At 45.3% G+C, this 25,059-nt stretch overlaps 1 protein-coding gene across 1 annotated transcript in view; it reads right to left on the reverse strand.

The window, feature by feature from the left end:
- Positions 1–3,152: 3,152 nt before the first annotated feature.
- Positions 3,153–25,059, reverse strand: part of LOC144772070 (vomeronasal type-2 receptor 26-like) — a 61,686-nt gene continuing 39,779 nt past the window's right edge. The window contains exon 4 of the mRNA XM_078656258.1: positions 3,153–4,071. Within this exon, the coding sequence (XP_078512384.1) occupies positions 3,155–4,069 (915 nt within the window). The 5' untranslated portion in view covers positions 4,070–4,071 and the 3' untranslated portion in view covers positions 3,153–3,154. The remainder of the gene's footprint in view (positions 4,072–25,059) is intronic.

The following is a 25,059-nucleotide window of genomic DNA, read 5'->3' on the forward strand; positions in this document are numbered from 1 at the left end:
CAGAGAGTGAGTGATAGAGAGGAAGAGATGGTGAGAGACTTGAAGAAGATAATCTGATGGAGACACACAGGGAGGAGAGTGAGTGATAGAGAGTGATGGGGAGAGAGGCCACAAGGAAATTGTATGATGGAGACACACAAAGAGGAGAGTGAGTGATAGAGAATGAGAGATGAGAAATACAAAGTGGATATTATATGATGAAGACACAGGGAGGTGAGTGAAGAGAGTGAGCGATAGAGAGGAAGAGTTAGAGATACACACAGATGACATTGTCCGATGGAGACATGCAGAGTGAAGGAGGGAGAGAGACATGTTATTGTGTGATTGAGACACACAGGGAGTAGAGTGAGTGATAGAGAATTAGTGATGAAGGAGACAGAGGACATTATATGATTGAGATGCAGGGGGAGAGGGAGTTATGAATAGAGACAACAACAATATATGATTGAGATGCACACAGAGGACCGTGAGTGATAGAGAATGAGCGATGGAAAGAGACAGGATATTGTGTGATGGAGACACAAACAGAAAAGAGTGAGTGATTGAGAGGAAGTGATGGAGAGAGACTCGAAGGGCATAATCTGTCACCTGAACCCACAGACCACAACCCTTGAAGAAGCACCAACAGCCTCGGAAGCAGATCTGCGGACAGTGGAGTAGGCAGAACTTTTGCCTACCCCCCCAGACATGTACCATATGGAAGTCCTACATGAAGAGGTCAACCAAAGGGGCCCCTTCCACGTATCCTACAGGGGGGCCCCTCAAGTTTCGTTACGCCACTGACGCTTACCTTTCTGATAAAGAAGGTAAGAATGTTTTACATGCGACAAACCCATCCTGAGTGCGCAGGGGTCTCGTTGTGTGTTCTCTCCATCAAAAATAACATATCGTGCTTCCTGCCCTCCGGGGTCAAGGTCGAGTGGGTCTCTGTCCTGTAATAACAGGAGGATAAAGCGCTTTGCGGAAGGCTCGTGTGCTTGCCTGACCTGCAGGTGGTCATCAACTGTGCAAGCCTGCCTGGCACTCTGGCCAGAGTGCTCGGCTGACGGGGCCCCCTGGAGGTTGGGGGCCCACCCGCACCGCGGTGGCTGTGGGGCCCTGTGATACGCCCCTGATAAAAATATGTATTTGATAGCAATCATTTCATAATTATCAGTGGCGTCACTAGGGGGGTGCGGGGGGTGCGGCCCGCACCGGGTGACACCAACACTAGGGGTGACACCAATCTGCACTGCAGCCTCGAGTCTGCTCTCACCTTTACTGTCGCCACCGGCATAACACAGGCCCCCGCAGCCCACGAGTTGCGGGGGGCCCCCAGCGCTCCAGGGCCCCCCTCCGCAGCCAGAACACACAATACATCAGTTTTGCTTGGATGTGACGGGTTACGTCACTTACGTGGTTACGCTCGCCGTCGTTGCACCTCACACAGTCTCTTTTTAAATTAAATGGTGCACGGCGCGCAGTTGTCTCCACGTCTGTGCCAGCTCTTCATCCTTAAGGTGGTACTGGGGGAGCTCTGGCCCACGCTAATTAATCATCCAGCCAGGGAGAGCAGCAGGGTAAGTGGGGCAGTCTATCGGATTTAAATTCATAATTTAAATGAGGTCAAAGTCACGGGCGGGGAGAACAAAAGTCCTGCGCTGGGACCAAGACAGATTCATAGCAATATCTGGCAGGGAATGAGATACGAGTATATTTATTGTGACAGATTGTTTTACGGCTGTGGCATAGGGCTCAGGACAGGGGGCCGCTAGCGCTCCTGGCTTGTTAGGGGCTTCTCTAAGAGCTCCACTGCACTTTTATTTGGCAGTCTGTCTGGGCAACTGTCTCGACTGAGAAATGGTGGGTAGACGGGGGTCACAGACTTGAATTGTGCGTCATGCCCCTGGCTGCTCTTTATAATGGGGAGAATAGGGTCGTTGGGGGTTACTTCAACAGGGGGAAGTAGGCCTCAGCATTGTGTGCTGGATGTCAGGGCGCCGGTGGAAGGAGCTACATGTGTTCGGTGGGAGGGCATGATTGTCTTGCTGGAGTAAATCTAGAGGAAGTAAGATAGAGAGGGAGCTAGAGGGATCAAGACAGAGAGAGAGGGAGCTAGAGGGAATACGAGAGAGGGAGCTAGAGGGAGCAAGACAGAGAGAGAGAGGGAGCTAGAGGGAGTAAGACAGAGAGAGGGAGCTAGAGAGAGTAAGACAGAGAGAGGGAGCTAGAGAGAGTAAGACAGAGAGAGTGGGAGCTAGAGGGAGTAAGACAGAGAGAGGGAGCTAGAGTGAGAAAGACAGAGAGAGAGGGAGCTAGACAGAGAGAGAGGGAGCTAGACAGAGAGAGGGAGCTAGAGGGAGTAAGACAGAGAGAGTGAGCTAGAGGGCGCTAGACAGAGAGAGGGAGCTAGAGGGAGTAAGAGAGAGAGAGAGGGAGCTATAGGGAGCAAGACAGAGTGAGAGGGAGCTAGAGGGAGTAAGACAGAGAGAGAGAGCTAGAGGGAGCAAGGCAGAGAGAGAGGGGGCTAGAGGGAGTAAGAGAGAGAGAGGGAGCTAGAGGGAGTAAGAGAGAGGGGGCTAGAGGGAGTAAGACAGAGAGAGAGGAAGCTAGAGGGAGTAAGACAGAGAGAAGGAGCTAGAGGGAGCAAGACAGAGAGAGAGAGGGAGCTAGAGGGAGTAAAACAGAGAGAGGGAGCTAGAGGGAGCAAGAGAGAGAGGGAGCTAGAGGGAGTAAGAGAGAGAGAGGGAGCTAGAGGGAGTAAGAGAGAGAGTGGGAGCTAGAGGGAGTAAGGGAGAGAGAGCAGGAGCTAGAGGGAGTAAGACAGAGAGAGGGAGCTAGAGGGAGTAAGACAGAGGGAGAGGGAGCTAGAGGGAGTAAGACAGAGAGATGGAGCTAGAAGGAGTAAGAGAGGGAGCTAGAGGGAGCAAGACAGAGAGAGGGAGCTAGAGGGAGTAAGACAGAGAGAGAGGGAACCAGAGGGAGCTAGAAGGAGTAAGACGGAGAGAGGGAGGTAGAGTGAACTAGACAGAGAGAGGGAGCTAGAGGGAGTAAGTCAGTACCTAGCGCCGTACATTTCCGACAGAGGTGGTCCATGCGGTAAGTCGTGAGGGGGTGACACCATGAGTTACCCGCACCGGGTGACACCAACCCCAGTGACGCCACTGATAATTATTTATTTTAGCTTTGATGTTTCTTTTTTTACAGTCAGATATTTTTTAGTATTTATTTCACGTTTTAAAAGTACAGTGCAACACTTGGGCAAAAACATACAAACAAGAACTGCAGCACTAGAAGAGAGAATAGCAAATATTTCCACAGACACCATGTACTTTCCCTTTGTGTTGAGGTAGGCAGGAAGGAAGGATAGCCAGACACTGAGGAAGATCATCATGCTGAAAGTGATCCATTTGGTTTCATTGAAACGATCAGGTAGATTTCTTGCCTTAAAAGCCACAAAAAAGCTGAGACAGGCCAGGAAACTCAAGAACCCCAGCATACAGTAGAAAGCAGTCTTTGAGTTTTCGTTACATTCCAGGAAGATCTTCTCTACAGAATCCGTGCTATTGAATTCCAGGAAAGGTGGTGATGACAGTAACCATGTCACACACAGTATCAACTGTGCGGATAGACACAGTACAATCACTAATGAAGGAATCTTGACTGGCAGCCAGCTCTTGTATTTACAGTTTGGCTCCCTAGCTTTAAAGGCGAGAACAACTATCAACGTTTTAGCCAAGATACAAGCTTCACAAAGTGAGAAAACAACGCCAAAGACCATCTGACGGAAAATGCAGCTCCTGTTCTCAGGCCTCCCAATGAATAGTAGGGGGCAGAGGAAGCAGAGGATGAGGGAAATGAGGATGAGGTAGCTGAGGGTTCGGTTATTGGCTCGGACTGTTGGAGTCTCCCTGTGCCTGAGAAATATAATGAGCACTAAGGCTGTTGTTAGAACTAAGATGATGGCAATGACAGCTAATAGTGCACCAAGGGCCTCATCGTAACTGAGAAACTCTGTGGGTTTTTTATTGCATGTATCCCTTTGAAGACTGGACCATTCATCTTCTGGGCACTTCAAGCAATTCTTCATACCTTAATTCAGAAAGACACAATGATCACATTAAACACATCCAAATAAGTATTTGCTGAGTTTCACGAATTGCATTTTTACAATACATAAAAAATACCAGTCCACATATTGATGATACACGCACACACACTTTCCTGCAAACTTTTCTCTACCTCAATATAATAATAAAATATGGTAAATACCCATTACAACAAATGTTTTACAACGACTACCATCACCCCGCATACCATCACAACGCATACCATAACAACGCAACTACCATTACTCCGCAATGCCTTTACAACGGATGGCATTTTACAATCTATATGCATTTACCATGCATGATTTTACAACAAATTTCGTTGTAAAGGCATAAATGGCAAATGCATATGTATGTTATATGTAAGTAAAAGGTAACTATAGGGTTTTGGTTTTTGGTTGTAGGGGTATATGTTTTAGGGTGCGAAGGTTAATTTTAAGGTTCAGGCTTTGTTTTTGTTTTGGGGTGCCTAGGGTAATTTTAGGGTTTAGGGTGGGTTTGCGTTTTATGTTGCAGGGGCAATTTTAGGGTTTAGGGTACGTTTGGATTTTGGGGTGAATGGGCACATTTTAGAGTTCAAGGTTTGAATGGGTTTTGGGGTGCCCTGGGTAATTTTGAGGTAAAGTGTGGGTTTAGGTTTTGTGGTGAATTAGGGTTTTGGGGTGTAGGGGTATTTTTAGGGTTCAGAGGGGGGTTGGGTTCTGGGGTGCCCAGGGTAGTTTCAATATATAGTGTGCGTTTTGGGGTGTAGGGGTATTTTTAAAGTTCAGGGTGGGTTTGGGTCTTGGGTTTCACAACATAATTTTAGGGTTCAGGGTGGGTTTTGGTTTTGGGGTGCCCAGTGTGATTTTAGGTTCAGGGTGGGATTAGGTTTTGGGGTGCAGGGGAATTTTAGGGTTCAGGGTGGGTTAGGGTTTTGGGGTGCCTAGTGTAATTTTAAGGTTCAGAGTGGGTTTAGGTTTTGGGGTGCAGGGATAATGTTAGGGTTCAGGATGGGCTAGGGGTTTGGGGTGCCCAGTGCAATTTTAGGGTTCAGGGTGATATTGGGTTTTGGGGTGCAGGGGTATTTTTAGGGTTCAGGGTGAGTTTGGGTTTTGGGGTAACGGGACATTTTTAGGGTTCAGGGTTTGTTTGGGTGTTGGGGTGCCAAGGGTAATTTTAGGGTTCAGGGTGAGATTCGGTTTTAGGGTGCAGGGGTATTTTTAGGGTTCAGGGTGTGTTTGGCTTTTGGGGTGCAGGGTTATTTTTAGGGTTCAGGGTTTGTTTGGGTTTTGGGGTGCCCAGGGCAATTTTAGGGTTCAGGGTGAGTTTGGGTTTGGGGGTTCCTAAATAACAGAGAGGTAAGAAAGAAAGGGTGCTAGAACAATAGTAACGCACCCAAAGACCATGTACAAATAATTCCTTTTGATTTAAGAAATGTATTTATCAAAAAAATGGTATGCAAGTACGGTTTAAGATCATTATTATTTTTCCAATTCAATGTTGATCAACACTTTCACTTTCAATTTTACACAATGGGAGACATGGAAGTGGAGAGAGAGATGTGAGAATCAACAGTGCTTAAAATTTATAAAATGTCAAATTACGAATTTTGAGGTAAATTCCCCAGCTTATTATGAAAGCAAACATGAATAATTTATGCAATTTAAACGTTCCTCTTTGTCGTAAGACTTTTGTGGATATGTAACTAGGAAGGTGAGAAAAAGCTTATTGGTCAAACTAATGCAACAAGGAGGCAACATAAGTCAAACAGGCTGCATATTGGAACAAGAAGTCTTTGGTAGGAATCTTAGTTTTTACACTTAGTCATTTTTGTTAATAAAACCTTGAAAATTTGTAGACAGCAACATATATCCATAAAATATGTATGAAAAAAGTTTAATTTCAAATTCTTTTGGATACCTAGTTCTGGGAAAAATAACATTCATAACCAAGGCTAACAATGTTACAGTGTGTAATCTAGTAATCTCAATACAGAGCTAGCATAACAAAAAGTGATTATTAAAGGCTAGACCATGTTTGTGTGATCACAACTGACATCTGAATTTATATTGGCGACCTTCCAAGCAATCTATTGATGGCCTACCTGGGTATCTGTGTTCTGATTACGAGTTAGGCAGATTCAGTGCTTAATTTGTAAAATATGAAGTGCAGGTGCTCAAATGCTTGTCGGAGGCCACACCTATTTTTCTCTGGCCCCACCCACTTCCTCCACTGGCTCCACCCACTTACTATATTAGCTCCACCCATATCTTCAACTGGCACTGCTAAAAGTCAGATGTAATATACACCTAACCTGGTCCGAGTTTCAGTAAGGGAGCCTTCCTCATAGTAAGGTTTTGATGGGAGGTTCCCCCCCCTCATCCACTTTGAAAAAGATGAACTCAAAATTGCATTTAAAGCACAATTTTGGAATAAATGAGCTAAAATCACTAATGCATTGAAAAGGGACAATTTCAGTGCTGTGTGTGCTGATTTTGGGAAATGACAATACTGGGGTACGGTATGTCATTTTTAACAGAGTCTATGAGTTCTAAGGTACAACTTTTACATAGCTTATGTGTCAAAAGAAACCAAAATGTTGTGAAAACACTCTAAACAGATAAACTGAATAACATCAACAAAAGGATCTCTCCAACAGAAGCAGTAACACACTGACCTATTTTACATTATATGCACTTTTTGATCTGCATGGTAAAGATCTTTGCAGCAGATATATAACCCTGTACTACCTTTCAAGCAGTCACAGCTTCGTCCACTGTCTTGGCAACACACGCACTACAGAAATACCACAAACATACAAAGGTGCAGCTTTGAATGGTTGCAGCACAATACTCTCACTTTTCACATCACACTCCAGGGTGGTGCTTCTTTGCAGTCCTACAGATGGCAAGGTGTTTGTGAAACTAGGAAGGAAAGCAGGAACGGGTCAGAGCCAGAGCAGTAATAACCCTTTTTCATAACCCGGGCTGCGGTCGGAGGTTTGTGAAGCCCTCTGGGGTGTTTGGCGTTCACCCTCTTTACCTCCATGACTGGGCCGCTGTAATCAACCTGCCCACCCTGGCCACTTTCCTTTACATTTGCTCTTGGATAGCGGCGTTCTCGAAGTGTTTTTATGAATTTTGTAATTAATAATTCATGTATGCTATGAATGTGGACATGTCCTTCATGGTTGTAGAGACTGCAGGGTCAATAGTCAGTTCTGCTCCAGCTGTCAATTAATCAGTGCTACTGGGTCTTGGGAACGTCACATCCCGGAGCTCGAGACCTGAAGTCCCTGCATGCAGTGGTGCCTCCCAGTGCGGCCCCCTGAGGGGGGAGTTGGCAGTTTCCGTGGCACTCCACGGGAGTCTGCTGAGTGCTGACCCCTGTGTCCCCAAACCGAGAACCCACCGGCCAAAAAGCGGGATTGGGTCCAGGGTGAGCGTCTACTGACTGTCGCCTGTGGTCGATCCCCAGAGTGAGGATGTTCACTTCAAGTCTTGGCCCTCAAGCACGAAGCAGGATTGGAATCTTACCCGATCATTTTAAGGGTCGTGCGCGTGCGTTACACCTGCACTTATGATTGCCATACAGATAACCACGGAGCCCTCTGAGTGGGGGCAGCGCTGGCCTCATCTGTTTTAGTCAGATGTAAATACATTTCTTCATGAGAATAATGTTGATTTAGCAAGATTGTATTTATAATGTGTTTGACAAGGTTAAAGTGGATATGAAAGCGAACGAATGTCTATGTAGATAAATACAACCCATTTTTTTTAAGCGCATATTTGGGTTGTATGGATGTTTTAAGTAGAACGGGGGTCCCTGATTGGCCAGTGCTCACCTGCAGACCCGGAGCATGTGCGGGGGTGAGGTTGGACAGATGGGCCATGGTGCGAAGAGGGCACACGTGACTCAGGCTGGACTTGGACAAGTGCACACGGGTCCAGGCACCGCTGGCGCACTTCAATCATTCATTAGCATGAGAGTAGCACGAATGGTGAGTTGAGGCCGGGTAGCAGCAAGTGAAATGATGGTTCATGGTTGTATAACCTACAAAGCAAAAAAAGCAACCCAGACGAGCTGCCTACTCAAATAATTCACCAGTGAAGGTGGGTGTCCCCCCTTGCCCGCCTCATATCAGAAATACCTCAACAAGCAAAAATTACAAATACATATTTATTTTTGCCCCGGACCGGACATTGGATTTCTTACCCAGAAATATGTGCGCATAATAACTACCTTCCTTTATGTTCAGGAAAGTCCTGATAATCTGTTTTCAGAGTCCCTCGGGGATGAATGTATTTACCACAACTCTTGTGAAGCCGCGCCACGCCCACCAGTGACTGCTCCCCGAGATTGTGCGCAGTTACATGTGGCTGGACCCTGAGTGTGTCATTACCGATTTACCATAAAAGTAGGCCGCATTTTCCACTGGGCCCTGTTGGAGTGAGAAATAATGGGGCACGGCCTGGTGCAGCTGGCACTGGATTAGAAGGCAGGTGGCAGGAAGGGTGGCATTGGGGAGTGTGGAGGGGAGAAGGCATGGGGGACCCTTCTTTTAACATATTGTGAACCTTGCACAACAAGTGACATAACAAAATCTCGGCGGCTGGCTGGCTACAATGGGTCGGTAGATGGTGGTGACTGGTGTGAGCCTCAGAGCGTGAGACAGTGCGGGCATGCTGGGGTATGGCAAAGCAGCAAATGCGCGCATATTGCAGGGTGAAAAGATTTGCGCACACTGCTTGCCGCGCACATCCCCATCCCCCGTAGATTTGCTGAGTCTGAACCGAAACTGAGATCCATTCCAGGGCCAGCCCAGTACTGATCCATCCAGGCAACTGCGCAACAATAGCCACAAGCCACTGCACTACTGGCAACATAATCATGATGATCAAACTTTGGCCCGCGGCCACTCATGATCATCAGATCCTCAAGCACTGGCACAAATTAAGCCCTGAAACATAGTGATAAAAAGAAAAGTAAACCAGTAATCACGGCGCCTGCGGCCTGCCTGCCACCTGACCTGCCCAGCTTTATTTAGGTATTTAAATTATGATGATTAGGCCGCTGGCCTACCCCAGGGCATGCCTCGCCGGCCCTCACCTGGTGAGCGTACTGCAGCAGTAGTCTACTCCACCGAGTCAGTCAGCCAACCTCAAAGTCCTCCTGGTCCAACTCCCGCTACTTTGAATGGCGGCGTTTAAGCTCAACCACCAGCTACTCGTTGGTGAGCAGGACGAGGTGCGGCCGTGCGGGTATGCTGGGGCGTGCCGTGGCGAAATTTAAGCAGTGAATGCGCGCGCATTCATTTGCAAAATCTGCGCACGCGTTGCTGCCTCTGTCGTGCACCGCCCAAACCCAACCCCCGCAGAAGAAGACCAGCCCAGCCGGCCCGGAAGTCTTGTCAGTAAACTAGAGTGTGAGGAGAGAGATGGAAATTGAGAATCGGTGTGTCGTCACCATTAAGACAGTAAGTTTTACATCAGTCATCATGATCTCAAACACAACCGGCAGTACGGGTAACTAAGTGACCCTGAGCAGCACTTAGAGCAGCCAACAGCACACACGCTCTGTGCTGTGCCAGTGCCACGAGGCCCATAATAACTCATTGTAAACAATTACTGTAACTGACGTACACTTAGTGCATGACTCACTGTAGACCCGGCCCTGATAATTAGGTGCCGGTGCTAAGCACCGGCAAGCACCGGCACAAATTAAGCACTGGGCAGATTCCAATTCCTGTTTGTAATTCTGTTCCACTAATCTACAAGCAGGGGCCACAAATTGGGCCAGTAAAATCATCTTGGGAAATGGATCTCGGCCCTAGTTCCAGGCCCCTGCCCAGCCCTCTGCCAATACATGGGGAGTGTAGCATGTATTACTCTGTCATACAAATCTACAACCTCCACTCATTTACACTGTTTTATGATTTCACTGCACTTTACTGTTTGAACATTCCCTTGATAATGTTGCTGTCTACAAATTTTCAAAGTTTTATTTTCAAAAATGACAGATGACCCCGGCAACTAACACTAATGATATGCAGAGTAGGCATTCCCGGGCAAAAAGCCGCGACAACACCACTCCACAACATTCTCAATGACCAGCCAGATCGGCGATAAGATCACAAAACATTTGATAAGGCGTGTCAGCAGCAGGATTTAAACACCTGCTCTTACCTGGTGTAAAGTCGGACGACAACCGTCACCAGACAAGGGAGCACAGCTCATAGCCACACAGGAAGAACAACAGAAGCCCTGGAGCAACTGAACATGCAGCCGGCGCCCCAATAGGGAAACAACACCCATCGCCACCACCCCCAGGACACCCCTCCCACCGAGGGTACTTCCCCGGGCACCCCCCCCCCCCTTCGGACAAAGATATTGCACATCAACTCTACGAAATCAAGATCCAAATAATTCGCCTGAAGTTGCACAATCACAACACCTAACGTACATGTGTGGTCAGAAGAAGGGACATCATACATTCATCTCATAATATCCAAATAATATGTTTATTACAGGATAAACACAAAACAACAATTCTGATGCGTCATGGCGGGTCTTCTCAGGACATTCTGTAAGTCACAGCCTGCAAGACAGAAATCTAGATAAGAAGGTGAGTCATGCGCTTGTCAAAGTACAGAGAGAGAGAGCGAAAGAGAGATATAGATAAGATGGGAAAGAGAGGGAGAGACAGAGAGAGAAAGAGAGAGTGAGAAAGAGAGAGAGAGGGAGAGTGAGAGAAAGAGAGGGAGAGAGTGAGAGAGAGGGATAAAGAAAGAGAGAAAGAGAGGGAGAGAGAGTGCCGACACTGCAGACCCAGGCCTCACTGCTCACCTGCTGCCACCGATGTGTCTCCAACCACGTGCCGGTATACACTGCAGTCCCCCAGGTCACTTATCTGAAACAGTTTCCAGAGACATGAATGCCAAAGTCAATACAGTTGCATCAGCGGCAGGCCTTGTGTCCGCAATGCCATGAGGAGGGTCTTTAAGGCATTGAGGGACCCAGCTACCTCTCGCTGGTGTTCAGCCATGGCAGCCACTCTTTCCACCTGCGTCCACTCCATGTTCTCCATGATCCTCCGCATGTGTCCCAACTCTGAGGTGAGTTCGCTGGAGGCACTCTGACTAGACAGTCATTCTTGTCGCAGAGTCAGGACTCTAGCGATGTCAGCCATGGTTCGTTGGAGAGCATGGAGCAAACTGTGGGTGTCTGTTAGGGACTGTGAGTGGTCCCTGATGGGACTTAGACACCCACGTATGGTGTGTACTTTGCCTGCCATGCAGTCAAACCCCACCTGCATCTGTTCAGCCAGCTTCTCCTGGCACCCCAATACACAGCGTTGGAAGGCCATGTGTTCGTCGTGGGGGTCCTCGGAGGCAGCTGTGGTGGTGGGTGCTGCCTACTATGTGTTCTGTGCAGGGGGTGGGTTCTCCTCGTTGCAGCTGAGCTGCCCTGTTCCTGGAAGTGGGCTGCAGAGGCTCTCCACGAGCTGTTGGAGGGCGTCAGAGTCAAAGGTGTAGTGGTCCTCTTCATCATCAGAGAAGAGAGGTTCGGCCTGCTCTGCAGGAGGTGTTGGATTTCTCCCTGCAATGTGAAGGGGAGATACATTTTAAGATTGCGTTCACATGTATGTTGACACATTGTACATGTTTACATTCAGACTGCTTGACAGTGTACATTGTGACTGTTTGGGGAGAGCTGCCTATTTGATGCGGGACAGTGGACATTCCGACAACATCACGGATGGATGTTTGTATTTGTACATTGTCAACTCACATTTCCCTGCAATGCTACATGTGATTGGCCAATTTCAACGCACATGCGGCACCAGTTGTGTCCTCTGTTCTGTTGTGGATGTGTTGCGGTTTGTACCACATCGTTGTCAATGTTGATGTGCTCTGCATGTAATCTGTGTGTGCCGCAGGTTTGTGGGAGTCGCCCCTGCAGCTCTGATTTAGCTGCCCCTTATCCCTTACATGTGGTGTGCATCTGGCGTCTGTGCTTATGCAGTGCTGAGATGTTGCATACTTGTATGCATTGGTCTCTTGGTGGGAGTTTGGGGTCTGGGGCATGGTTTGTCTGCAGATGTGCTTAATTGTGCATGTGTGCCATTGTGCCCATTTTCCCCCGTCCCCCCAGTCCCTGGCCATTACTCACCCTGTTGCTGTTGTGTCTGGACATGTTGAGCAGTGTCCGGGTCCCCAACTCCTGCCACCGTCTCCTTACTGATGACTGTGGACACCATTTCCTGCATCTCATCCAGCTCCTCCTGTGGCGTTGGACTCTCACCTCCAGTCTGCATTGCTGCCTTCCGATTGTTTGCGAGTTTCTGCTTGGTTTTGCACCGCACATCATTCCAGAAACTCTTGACCTCTTCCATTGACCTCTTCAGCACTCCGACTGCATTCGCCTTGTCCACGATGGTCTGCCATATTCCATTTTTCATTGCCAGTGACGCAGTGGAGGTGACGAACAGTAGTTGATGGTGGTCCACCACCGCCGTTATCAGGATCTTGTTGTCCTGCGGACTGAACTGCTTCTTCCTACTCTTCTTCTCCTTGCCCTTCCCTGACCCAAGGTCCCAGACTGGTCCTCCGGGAGGCTTGTGGGGTTCTGGTTGTCCTCTGTACTTGCTCTGGCTACCTCCATTGTGCTTCGCTGTTGTTTGGCTTTTGTTTGTATATTTTTTTTCTACTTTTATAGTGAATTTTCCCGCATGACCAGTGGGAATTGCAGGCCTGTGGCTGGTTTTCGATGATTTTTGTATCGCGATTGGCATCATCGCTACTATTTCTGCGTTTGAGCTTTGCGTTATTACGGCATCACGTTGATTTTAATGTGTTTATTTGACGCCTTGTCGTGAGACTATTGCACGGTACCGACGTGTTGGGAATACCACGTTAACACGGTGTTATTTTCCTGCGATAGACTGCGATGTGAAGAGTTGCGTTAAGCTAATTTTGCGGTAGTTATCACACTTTCTTGAGACTATGCCCCTAAGATTCCTACCAAGGACTTCTTGTTCCAATATGCAGCCTGTTTGACTTGCCTCCTTGTTGCATTAGTTTGAACAATAAGCTTTTCCCATCTTCCTAGTTACATATCCACAAAAGTCATACAACAAAGAGAAAAGTTCAAATTGTATAAATTATTCCTGATTGCTTTTATAATAAACTGGAGAATTTACCTCAAAATTTGTAATCTGCAGTTTTATACATTTTAAGCACTGTTGATTCCCACATTTCTCTCTGCACTTCCATATCTCACATCATGTAAAATTTAAAGTGAAAGTGTTTATTGACATTTAATTGAAAAAACAATAATGATCTTAACATTTGTTTAGAAGAGGATGTGATTTGATAGTTGACTAAAGGTATTTCGACTTTTTCTGGCCACCGTACCAGAGGTCTAAAAGATAACTCAAAGACTTGATGCTTGTGCGAGTCAAGTCAAAGCAAGTAAATACACTTGGGAGACACGTTTTTCTTACTTACACAGATGACATATTTCTTTTCTTTGCTACCTTATTCACGAGCTATGCTTTTTTCTATAAGAAAATTATTTTCGATTTTGGAGACCAAAATGGAAAACACGAAAATGTGCAATTGGACTTCAGTTATGGCTTCCCCATAAGTAACGTAGGAACAATTCCACACTGAGGGAGAGTCGATTCCCAATTGTAAGCATGGAAATCTGCAACTGGCATAGCCACCTGGACACACTACAGTTAATGTTTATGAATTCATAAAAGTCGTACATCTGCCCCTGTGTCTCGGAGTACTTATATAGGTTTAAGCGTAATGGTTGTCCAATAACCCTCCTCTTGTGGATCTCATCTTTGAAGCAGAAGCCAAGAGAGTGAAAAGTAACAGGTTAGTCCTCTATATAGCACATAAGTGCCTTTACTGCCCCTGCGATTTCCATTTCTGTTCTCTTGGCATTCTCTGAAATAATTCCATAATTGTAGAGCCTGATCCAGGTTGGAGAATTCTCAGTTGACACTAGCAGTAGAAAGAAAGTTGTTGTACGGCTTCAACTTTCTCAGTAGGAACTGTGCATTTGTTGAACAACATAAACATTGGGATGGTGCCAAACTAATTTCATGCACACCCTCAGGATATGTTGAACTACAATCCTGCTAGCGAACAGTGCCAACATAAGCACTTTTAAACTTAAGAGGGTAACAAATGGACTGGGCAACCTCAGAAAATGACCACCCTGACTCCTGTAGTAATCGTAGTAACAGATCTAGAACTTTTTCACCTAGTCACCTGTGCATACCAAGAGAGATACACGAGAAATACAGAAAGGGGCATTTCAATATTTATTGAACCATTGTGACTCTTGTGTAATGTATGCACTGCAATGATTAATATACAGAAGCATATAAAAGTGATTAGCAATATGAGAACAGTGAAAAGGATAAACACTTCCACCATTGTGCTAAGGCAGTGTATATATGCTGGCATATAAGTACTGTATATAGGGTACTCCCTAAACTAGTTGCCTGGGGTGGGTGATCTGCCAAAATCCCCTACTGGATGATCTATCTCCTCATTACCTGTGGATGTATGTGTTCATGTCCGTGTCTTGGTCACAAGTTGCGCATCCCTCCTTGCAGAGGGAAAATAGGAATCAGCTGGGCTGAGACTCCGACAACAGCAACCTTGCAGTGATTGCCGAGTGCTCCTCTGATTTGAACACGGAAATGCCTGTGTATATATATTCCATGCTTCCGTGTCGAGGCCTCAGCCAGGTTGTCATTGTTTATCCTCCTGTGACACCCCCAGCGCCTTGAGACCCTCGCGGGTGAGTAGTGCGCTTTACAAATGCTATGATTGATTGATTGATTGACAGGCAAATAACAAACAACAACATTTGCACAATGTTTGTTCAGGCCTTGCACTAAATGTTCAAGGTATAATGAAAGTGTACTTTTATGTGGAAATGTAAGCAATGTAGTTTCAGAGAAACTAATCCGGCACTGTCATGCAGGCAAATGTGTGTCAAAAGTCATTGTGTAGAACAGAAGGCATCTTAAGAAATGTGTGCATGTAAAATGGCAGTATTTCTTCTGTGGCCTAATCCAGCCATGGAACACCCACTCCTTGGATGTAAGTTGGCTAATGCTATCCAACCCTAATAAAAAGTAGTCCAGAGCAATTCTACGTGATACATATATCTATATAAAAGTCGTTAAAAGTTTTAAAAGGCAATCACAGTGTGTGAAAACCAATGCATTCAGAAAGTCATAATTAAAAATATAAAGCGATTATACATCAGACTTAAAAGGAATGCAATTTAAAAGGAATTTCGAATGTAAAACAAATAGGCCGATTTAAAAAGTTCCCACCAATCGAAACTACCAAATTGTTTATGTGTTTTGAGAGGTAGGAAAAACATTTTTGTTCCCAGAAACCATAGATGATGATCCCAGAGCAACACCTCGGGGCAGATTTATAGAGCAAACTTGTTCCCATCCTACCCCCACAGCAACCACTGAAGGAGTAACCACAGCCAGGAGGGAATCTGCAAGGCCACAGTCAGGATCCAGTTCTCCAGGAGCAGAAGCATCCCAGGAAGGCTTGTAGATTGCTTTCAGAAGCAACGGCAAATGCAAGGGACAGAGATACAAATGGTCCTTTAGGAGGTCCACCAGTACTTCTATGTCCAGAGTCTGAACAGGCTGCGCTCCTAAACGCAAGTCCAAGGCATACTAAAAAGTGCACAGCAGACAGTGGAATACAGCCTGCATGCAGTGTAGCCACACAGGCAGAAAGGACAAGAACCAGTGCTTTTTCAGTTCCTGAAACACGAGTGTGCCAATGTATTGTTCCAAGCATTCATGGAACAAGAGCACATGTGGTATTGCCAGCTGCATGTGATCTTGATAAGGGACATCCATTGCGGAGCAGAACAAATATAATGAGCAGGACCAGTGGAAGTCTTCCAAAGATGATTTCAAGCACTGAGTGTATGAATGTTGAAATGGCTCCAAAGACTGTCTGGAAGGGGATAAGTAAACCAGAGCCTATGCTCTTGCAAAAGTGTGCTACCCTTGCAGTGTTAGACATGTTAAAATGTGGTGAACCAGTTCTCCTAAATGCAGTGGGAAATTAGTGCAAAAAGCGACTGTATTTCCAAGGAGTTCCTTGCAACTTGAAGATCAAAATTCTCCTTTGCACATATTAAGGCCACCGCTTTCTAAAACAGTAAGGCTTTCAGTCTGCTCACGGCATCAAAGTCAGTGGTGGCTCCTCCGCTATGGCAGTGGAGCATCACCCCACTGCTTTTAAGCAGTGTAAAGTAAACAAACATAAAATGACATTAACCTTGAGTTATAATCTTTTTCTGTTTCCGTCAGTACTGGTTTCTGTGCTGCTTTGCAGGCGGGCGGGCTGGCGGGCTGCTTTGCTCTCGGAGCATGGCAGGGGAGGAATGGTTTGCCTTTCAGGCAGCCCAAAACAGTCATGCACCCTTTCCCTGTTCTCCATATAGGCTGCATTAGAGCCTGCATGGATAACATGCCCAGTCCCCTGTTCCCTGGTTGAGCGTCAAACCAGGGCGCTCAGACCAATCACAACGCCGAATTACAGCGTTGTGATTGGTCAGGGCAGGCTGCGTGCTTACCAATCACAATGCTGCATTGCAGCGTTGTGATTGTTCAAGGGAGCCTGCCTGTGCTTCTTGTTCCTCGAGTCCTAAGAGGAGAGCAGGAGCAGAGACGCGGGACCCAGTGGCAAGGTAAGTGTTTATTTTGTTTATTTCTTTTTTTGACATTGCGCCCCCACAACAAAACATGCCCTCCCCTGCGAACACCCCCACCTGCGATCCATTCTGGCCACCACTGTTCAAATTGCACATTTGAAAGCTTTATTGAAGGCCAAAGCATTGCATCTTTACCTGTACAGGCAGGTAGAAACATTACTTGTTTACAGCAAGTCACAATGGAAGAAACCATGACAAGATAGGCTATGCCCGGTCTCATACCGCACAATTTTCTAAGAATGATACATATTCTATTCACACTTCAGTCTGTGCAACAGTAGAGAAAGCGTTGGATTTTGAAGGGGTAAAATGTACTATTCCCACTGCAGTCAGTGCAACAGTAGGGAAATCATTGGACTAAGTAGGGGTGAAACTTGAATAGGCCATGTTACAACGCATGTGAATACACTGCATGCCATTACAACGTGGTCATTACAAGGCGTTGTTATAATACTTACCATTACAAGTGGATTTTGGAATAGTATAATTTACTATCCCAACTCCAGTCTGTGCAACAGTAGGGAAGGTGTTGGATTTTAAATCCAACACCTTCTGCCCTCTACAGAAAGTCGTTGTAACAACTTGCGCTGTAATGGTTTGCGATGTAATAACGCGATCGTTGTAATGACCGCGTTGTGATGGCAGGCGATGTATCGCATGCTTTGTAAACAATGTTTACCATGAAACTTACTATTGCCACTCAAGACTGTGCAACAGACGGGAAACCGTTGGACTCAGGAGGAATAACATTTACTAATGCCACTTCTGTATGTGCAACAGTAGGGAAAGAGTTGGACTTCAAAGGGGTAAAATTTACTTTTCCTACTTCAGTCGGTGCAACTGTCGGGAAAGCGTTGGACTCAGAAGAGGGTACGATTTACTATTCTCACTCCAGTCAGTGCAACAGCAGGGAAAGCAGTAGACTAAGTAGGGGTGAAATGTACTATTCCCACTCCAGACTGTGCAACCACAGGTAAGGAGTTGGACTCAGTAGTGGTAACATTTACTATTACCACTCCAGTCTGTGCAACAGTAGGAAAAGCAATGAATTCAGGAGGGATAACATTTACTAATCCCACTCCAGTCTGTGCAACAGTAGAGATAGCATTAAACTCAAGAGAAGTTACATTTACTATTCCCACTCCAGTCTGTGGAACAGTAGGGAAAGTGTTGGACTCAGTAGGGGTCAAATTTACTATTCCCACTACACTTAGTGCTACAGTAGGGAGGGCGTTGGCCTCAGGAGGGGTAAAATGTACTTTTCCCACTTCACTTAGTGCTACAGTAGGGAGAGCGTTGGCCTCAGGTGTGGTAACATTTACTATCCACTCCAATCTGTGCAACAGTAGGGAAAGTGTTAGACTCAGCAAGGTTACAATTTACTATTCACACTCAGGTATGTGCAACAGTAGAGAAAGCGTGGGACTCCAGAGGGGTAACATTTACTATTCCTACTCCAGTTTGTGCAACAGTAGGGAAAGCATTAAGCTCAGAAGGGGTAAAATGTACTATTACCACTCCGGTATGTGCAACAGTAGAGAAAGCATGGGACTCAGAAGGGATAAAATCTACCATTCCCACTCCAATCTGTGCAACAGTAGGGAAAGCATTGGACTCAGGAGGGGTAGAATTGACTATTTCCACTCCAATCAGTGCAATAACATAGCCCTAATTCCTCTACAAGCTAAGCAATACAGTCATAAAATATAACTTAACAAATATATGTTCACAATTAACAATTAAATAATTAATAATAAAGTACTCATTTATTATCAATAAATTACTTCTTTAATAACTTACCACCCTGTAACACTAGAAACAAAACAACCAGCATATAACATATAATGTACAACATATCTTAATTACATGTACAAAATTAATTATCAATTATATAATTAATAATAATTTCAATTAATTCTTAATTAATTATAATTAATTTACTTTCCACCCTGGAACCCTATAAACCCCACAACCTGCACGGTAAACATAACCTAAAAAATACATTAATTACATAATGTAAATAATTATTTATCAATTATGCAATTGCAAAAAAACTAAATTATTAATTCATTTAAATTAATTTGCTTCCCATTCTGTACTCTTACAAACCCCACAACGCCCACCAAAAACATATTTTAAAAATAAATGAATTACACAATTAACATAATTAATTATCAATTAAATAATTTAAATGTAATTATAAATTAATTATATTTAAATTATTTCCCATCCTATAGCCCCACAAACCCTACAACCCACACCTCACACTTAACTGAAAAAATAATATTTAAAACATTTTCTGAATTATTTATCAAGTAAATAACTAACAATAATTACAAATGAATTATTAATTAATTATAATTCAATTATTTCCCACCCTATTCCTCGGCAAATTCCACATATTAAAGTATGATAGCCTATGGAGCCAATGTGCAACAATGGAAAAAAAAACTATATTGGCAGTTTTTCTTTCACTCTGGCATATAAAACATGTTTTCTAATGTCCCTGCTATTTTAACATTGCACCCTACCCTTGGGACACCTAGGGCAGAATTTAGGGGTGCCATATGTAAAATTGAGGGTAGTTTAAGATTTTGGAAGTACCTTTAATTCCAAGGTCGAATCTGCATATAATTTTGATTTAAAAGCAGCCTGCAAATCAGGGCTGACTTTTTTTAAAAAAAGCAAGAAACACAGCAGTGCACACTCAAGTGCATTACATCTGCTGGGTCTCTAAACCTATATGCCCTACCATACAGACAGTACCAATTATAATTATACCTAATTACCATGTACTTCTAATCAGAGCACAGACCCTGGGCCTGGTAAGCAAAGCACAGGGCATGATCGGAGTCAAAAAAACAGAATCTAGATGTCAGAATGGGGGCAAAAAGAGGGGACACACTTCAAAAAGCCCTGTTTTCTCACACACAACTTTGCTTTATAAAACTATGGGGAATTGTCACTATTTTAGTATAAATGTGTAAACAGATTCAAACTGATTAGTAGTCTATTCTCTCTACCCCACCTCATTATTTAACGAGGGCCAGTGAACAGATGAAATACTGGCATGAAAAAGGTGCGCCAAAGGCATGCCCAGCTGCAGCTGTTCACACCTGGTCGTGGCCAGGGACTAGTACCTCAGTCCTTTTAACCATAGATAGAATAAATTATTCCTCGGCTACTATAAAACGCCTCAAATTATCAGCAATGGAAATTTGTCACCACTCCATGGACCCTACAGAGATACACTGATAAGAGCCAAGATTGCAAACCATCTCTTAGATCTCCTGAACCACAGGCGTTAGTAGATCCAACCTTATACCAAATCCCACAAAGAAAGTCATAACATCTATTGCACATGTTTCTAATTAACTGCAGATCCCTCTCAAAAAGCAAATCTTTATCTTCCTAGAAGACAGTCAGCCAGAATCTGTGAGGCAGCTTCCATGGAATGTATGAAGGTCCTGACAGATATGAACACTAAGAGTACTGAGAGCATTGGTGGCACCATTGGTGTCCAGAGGTGTACTAGGTCTGAAGTATTTGTGCATAGCCTTTGTCAGAAGCACAAACATTCCCTGTGCTTCCTTGGCATACTTGAGTGCCTTTCCCACTACTCGTCAGGTTTGCGAACCATGAATTTGAGTCACTTTGTGCATTTGATGCAATGCTAATTGTTCTTAGAAAAGTGCTACTGCATCATATGCTTTCTTCATTTGGTATGTCAATATAATTCCAAAATGTACCCCTTAGGCCGTATATTTCTATATGTACTACATACTTGCTCCATATTCATATGTGTTCTAAATTGTCGTACAGGTTAAACGAGGTGAGAACCCACTTCAAATAATATTGACAGTCCTTTTTGGGGTGATTCCCAAACGTTACTACATAAACCCCTACTGAATATATTGGTAGCTGTGCCAGAGAGCAGTTGAGCTTAACTTAAGAGGCAGGGTGTAAAGTATTTATGCAGTACTCAAACAGTAATAAAGTAAAAACACAACACAAGAAAATTCCCAAACCAATTGAGAAAATTTGAGAATATTTTAAGAAATAAAATGGGGTCAAAATGACAAAAAAATCAAATGTGTAGTACTGGAGATGAGAATTTTTATAGTTTCAATCAAAGTTAGCACCAAAAAGCACAAAGTGCCAAATATGCGTATCTGGTTGAGCTACACCAGGTCAAATTCAAAGGTTAAGGCCAACCACGAAGGGTCGGCAGTCGGATACAGAGACCAGGGGGCATATTACCAACAACTAGCGATTATTATCGCTATGTTGTCTTAGCGGCAATATTTTTATCACCGTGCTGCGGCGATTTTTATCGCTTAGGAACCTTGCTATTATCAAGGTTTATCTCCTAAGCGATAAAAATCGGCCGAAATGCATGAATATCGCTGAAAAGTCAGCGATGTTCATGCATTACCGAGCTAATGCTCTTAGTCATGTTATCCACCTACCATTGGATAACATGGCTAAGAACTGCTCAGGTTCAGAAAAGGGGGGTGGCGATGGACAGAGCATCTGAATTAAACAGAACACTTATACCCAGTCAAAAGATCAGGGCTTGATCCATCACCGTTTTTTAGCTCACTACACCATCCCAGTTCAGAACCTGGCTATATGCAAATTAGTCTGACCCTGGCCCAGTGCATCATGGGAACAGGGCAGACCAAACTACCAAGCCAATTCTTTACTGGAAAGGAAACAAGCTTCCGGGGACCGGTTTCTGGCCTTGCAGCCGTCTTCGGCCCGGCTTGCTTGAATCCTGATGGTGCAGTGAGCAAGGGACTCATGTCTGAGCATACATTGCCACTCCTATAGTGGCCAAAACGATTCAGAAAAGGGGGGTGGCGATGGACAGAGCATCTGAATTAAACAGAACACTCATACCCAGTCAAAAGATCAGGGCAAAGAACAAATGGAGGGTATCTGGTCATGCTAGAGTTCAGGCTGACCGCAGAGGGGCACATACTGCTCACAGTACCAAGTTTGGCCTGCTGAGGATTGTACCTTATGTCCTTAGTGTGCAGTCTCCACTGCATTGTTTTATGAGGCATTGTGCTGCCAGGCGTTGCCTCCTATGAAGCCGCGAGGCAAGGCTTTTTGGGACTTCATGCCACTTGGTGTCAGTTCCAATTTAGCTGGTAAATGAGCAGCGAGGCTTTGAGGTGCTTTGTGTTGCTTGACGTTGGTTCTGATAAAGGTTGCCACTGTGTGGCAAGGCTTTGAGGGGCATAACACTGCTTGGCACCAGGTTTGATGGAACCTTCAGTTAAGCCAGGAAGAGTTTTCTCCAATGCCAGCCAAGGATCTAGGACCGGGAAAGGCTCAACGTGGGGATCAGGAACTCACTTCAGTGGAGGCCAGCAAAACTCAGGCAGGTCCATATGCAGGTCCAGTCATGCAAGGTTCTTTAGGCCAACTGGGCAGCTTTGGGGAGGCCTCTAGAGCTTGTTATGTCCCTATAACTCAGAACGGGAGGTCAGCCAGCTGACCCTTGGTGCAACTCAGGTAGCCTGGGTTGAAGGGATCAGGTCTCATCTTCCATATTTATACCTGGTGGCAGATTTGAAGTGGAGAAACTTCAAGACTTCTTGTCACATATGGTTCTTGTATTTCCTTCCCTCCCTTGCCTAGGCTCCAATGGGTTTAGGGTGACAATAGGATGTTGTCAAGTTATTTGTGAGTATGCTAGGACGGCCTCTTTGAAATATAATTGGGGCACGGAACAGCTCTGCCCCTCCCATCCTGGCAGGATGGCCTATCCTGCCATCACCTAGTCCCCCTTTGGCTCTCTGTCTGGGAGGAATACATAAAGGCCACCTACACCCAGGCATGTGACGCAGGATATAGTCTTCAGGCACTAAATGGTTGGGACAAGAAAATGGCAACTTTCTAAACGTAGCATTTTTAGAATTGCAACTTAAAATCCAACTTTACCGTAAAAGAGGGTTTTGAATTACAATTTATTTGAGCGTAAGCATTATATTTCTACCTTCTCCTAATCACAATATATCACTTATTAAATTAAATGTAATAAGGAACCCCAATTCTATACAATGGTAGAGATAGTCATTGTAGTAGTGACCACTAATTTAAGAGCTTTTCACTTACCAGGTCATTGAAAAATTAAAAACACATGTCCTACTTTTAAATTACAATGCACTCTGCCCTATGGGCGGCTTAGGGCCTGCTCTAGGGGTGGCGTATGTTTTAAAAAGGAAGGTTTGGGTTTGGAAAAATGTTTATTTTGCCTGGTCAAAATGGCAGCTTAAAACGGCACGCAGACCGCAATGGTAAACCCGAGACATGCTTCAAAGCGCTTCTTAAATGGGTGACGCAATAACTGCTGCAGACTCACTGTTAGCGTTTAGTTTACAGGGTACTACATATAGTTCCACTTTACTAGAGACTTATACGTAAATTAAATTTGCCTATTGAGTTTAAGCAAATTTGACCAAGTTTAAAGGAGAGAGCACAATCACACTGGTTAGAAGAATTTCAGCAAACCTTCATAGGCCCATGGCTAAAGTGATGCCCATTATACTGCTCTGGCATACCACTATGGTTAATTCCTACACTTTGACTGTGACTCATTGTCTCTCATTGGTAGCCTAGTCCTCTCCCACAGTGACACATGTGCCCATGGACTGCATGTCCCCATGTGTTACCCACTTACTACACGCTACCATAGACAGCTGAGCCCAAACTTTCTCTGTTCAATTGTTTTTGTAGATGCCTTACCGTTTGTGCTGAAAGACGCTGTGGAGAGTTCCATTTGGCTGCTGCTTTTCCGTTTCCACAACCTCAGAACCTCAGAACCTCGCGGTACCCGCTGCACAGGTCCCGCATCGCTCATCTTGCTGGGGCATTGATCATTGGACCAAGGCTACATCACCAGGCGACTAAGGGCATAGAATAGAGCAGCAGGGCTGCGAGCGCCAGGACAGGGACTCCATTTCCCCGGAGTCCCTGCGTGCTCATCAGCTGCACCTGGACGCTCTCCCTGTTTGCCCCGCCCCCCGACCGCCGAGTGAAAAGTGCTTGCCTGCTCTTGCATTGCTGGGAGACACCTTACCGTTTGTGCTGAAAGACGCTGTGGAGAGTTCCATTTGGCTGCTGCTTTTCCGTTTCCACAACCTCAGAACCTCAGAACCTCGTGGTACCCGCTGCACGGGTCCCGCATCGCTCATCTTGCTGGGGCATTGATCATTGGACCGAGGCTACATCACCAGGCGACTAAGGGCATAGAATAGAGCAGCAGGGCTGCGAGCGCCAGGACAGGGACTCCATTTCCCAGGAGTCCCTGCGTGCTCATCACCTGCACCTGGACGCCCTCCTTGTTTGCCCCGCCCCCCAACCACCTCCTTCCGTTAATAGGAACTGCTGTACCCCGCTGCGCGGGAGCGCGCGGGAGAAGCCCGGGACAAGGGCGGGACAGTCTGCGACAGTCCGAGACAGGCAGAGACTGGACTGGGCCAAGAACGCTGCCCAAAATACTAGCCGTGAGTTGTCGTTGTTGTTATTAGTTATTATTGTGGAACCCTTGGAGTATTGCTCTCTAACATTAGCGCGACACATTGTCCCATTTTCTCTTTTGCTTACTATCTAGTGTGTCTCGTGGGGAAAAGGTCACCTACTGTGTTTGTGTAGCAAGTCAAAGTCAAAAACCCCCCTAGCAGTAAATACCCTCGACAACTATCTAGTTCAGGTGGTTGCCAAAATTAACAATGATAGAAGATCTTCACTGGGCTTGAGCTCATCCCCTTCATTGCCTGTTGAAACACCCGAGCCAGATGATAGCAATGAGGTTTTCTTGCAGGATCAGCAAGATAATAATACATTAACACAGTTATTAGTGACCTTAGCAGAGTCGGACTCAGAGAATACACATGAAGAAGAGTTAGTGCTATTAGAGGTCGAGCCCCCGGTGCCGGTCCCAGCTCCTAGAGGCGCTAGAGGGGGGGACATGGGCCTCCCCAAACGTGGTGGGTTACGCTCAAGCAAGAAAAGACTAGATACCCTACCCCCCAATAGGGATGTAGAAGATGAAAGGGGTCTAAATGGGGGAAAAATACTCCTGGATGATGACCAGCTCAAGAAATTAGTAAATATCCTAGATACTAAGATTAAGACCATTACAAAACCACTTCTGGCAAAAATTGACCATCTAACAGAGGAGGTGCATAGATTAG

Source organism: Lissotriton helveticus, chromosome 1_1, assembly GCF_964261635.1.
Source record: "Lissotriton helveticus chromosome 1_1, aLisHel1.1, whole genome shotgun sequence".
NCBI lineage: Eukaryota > Metazoa > Chordata > Amphibia > Caudata > Salamandridae > Lissotriton > Lissotriton helveticus.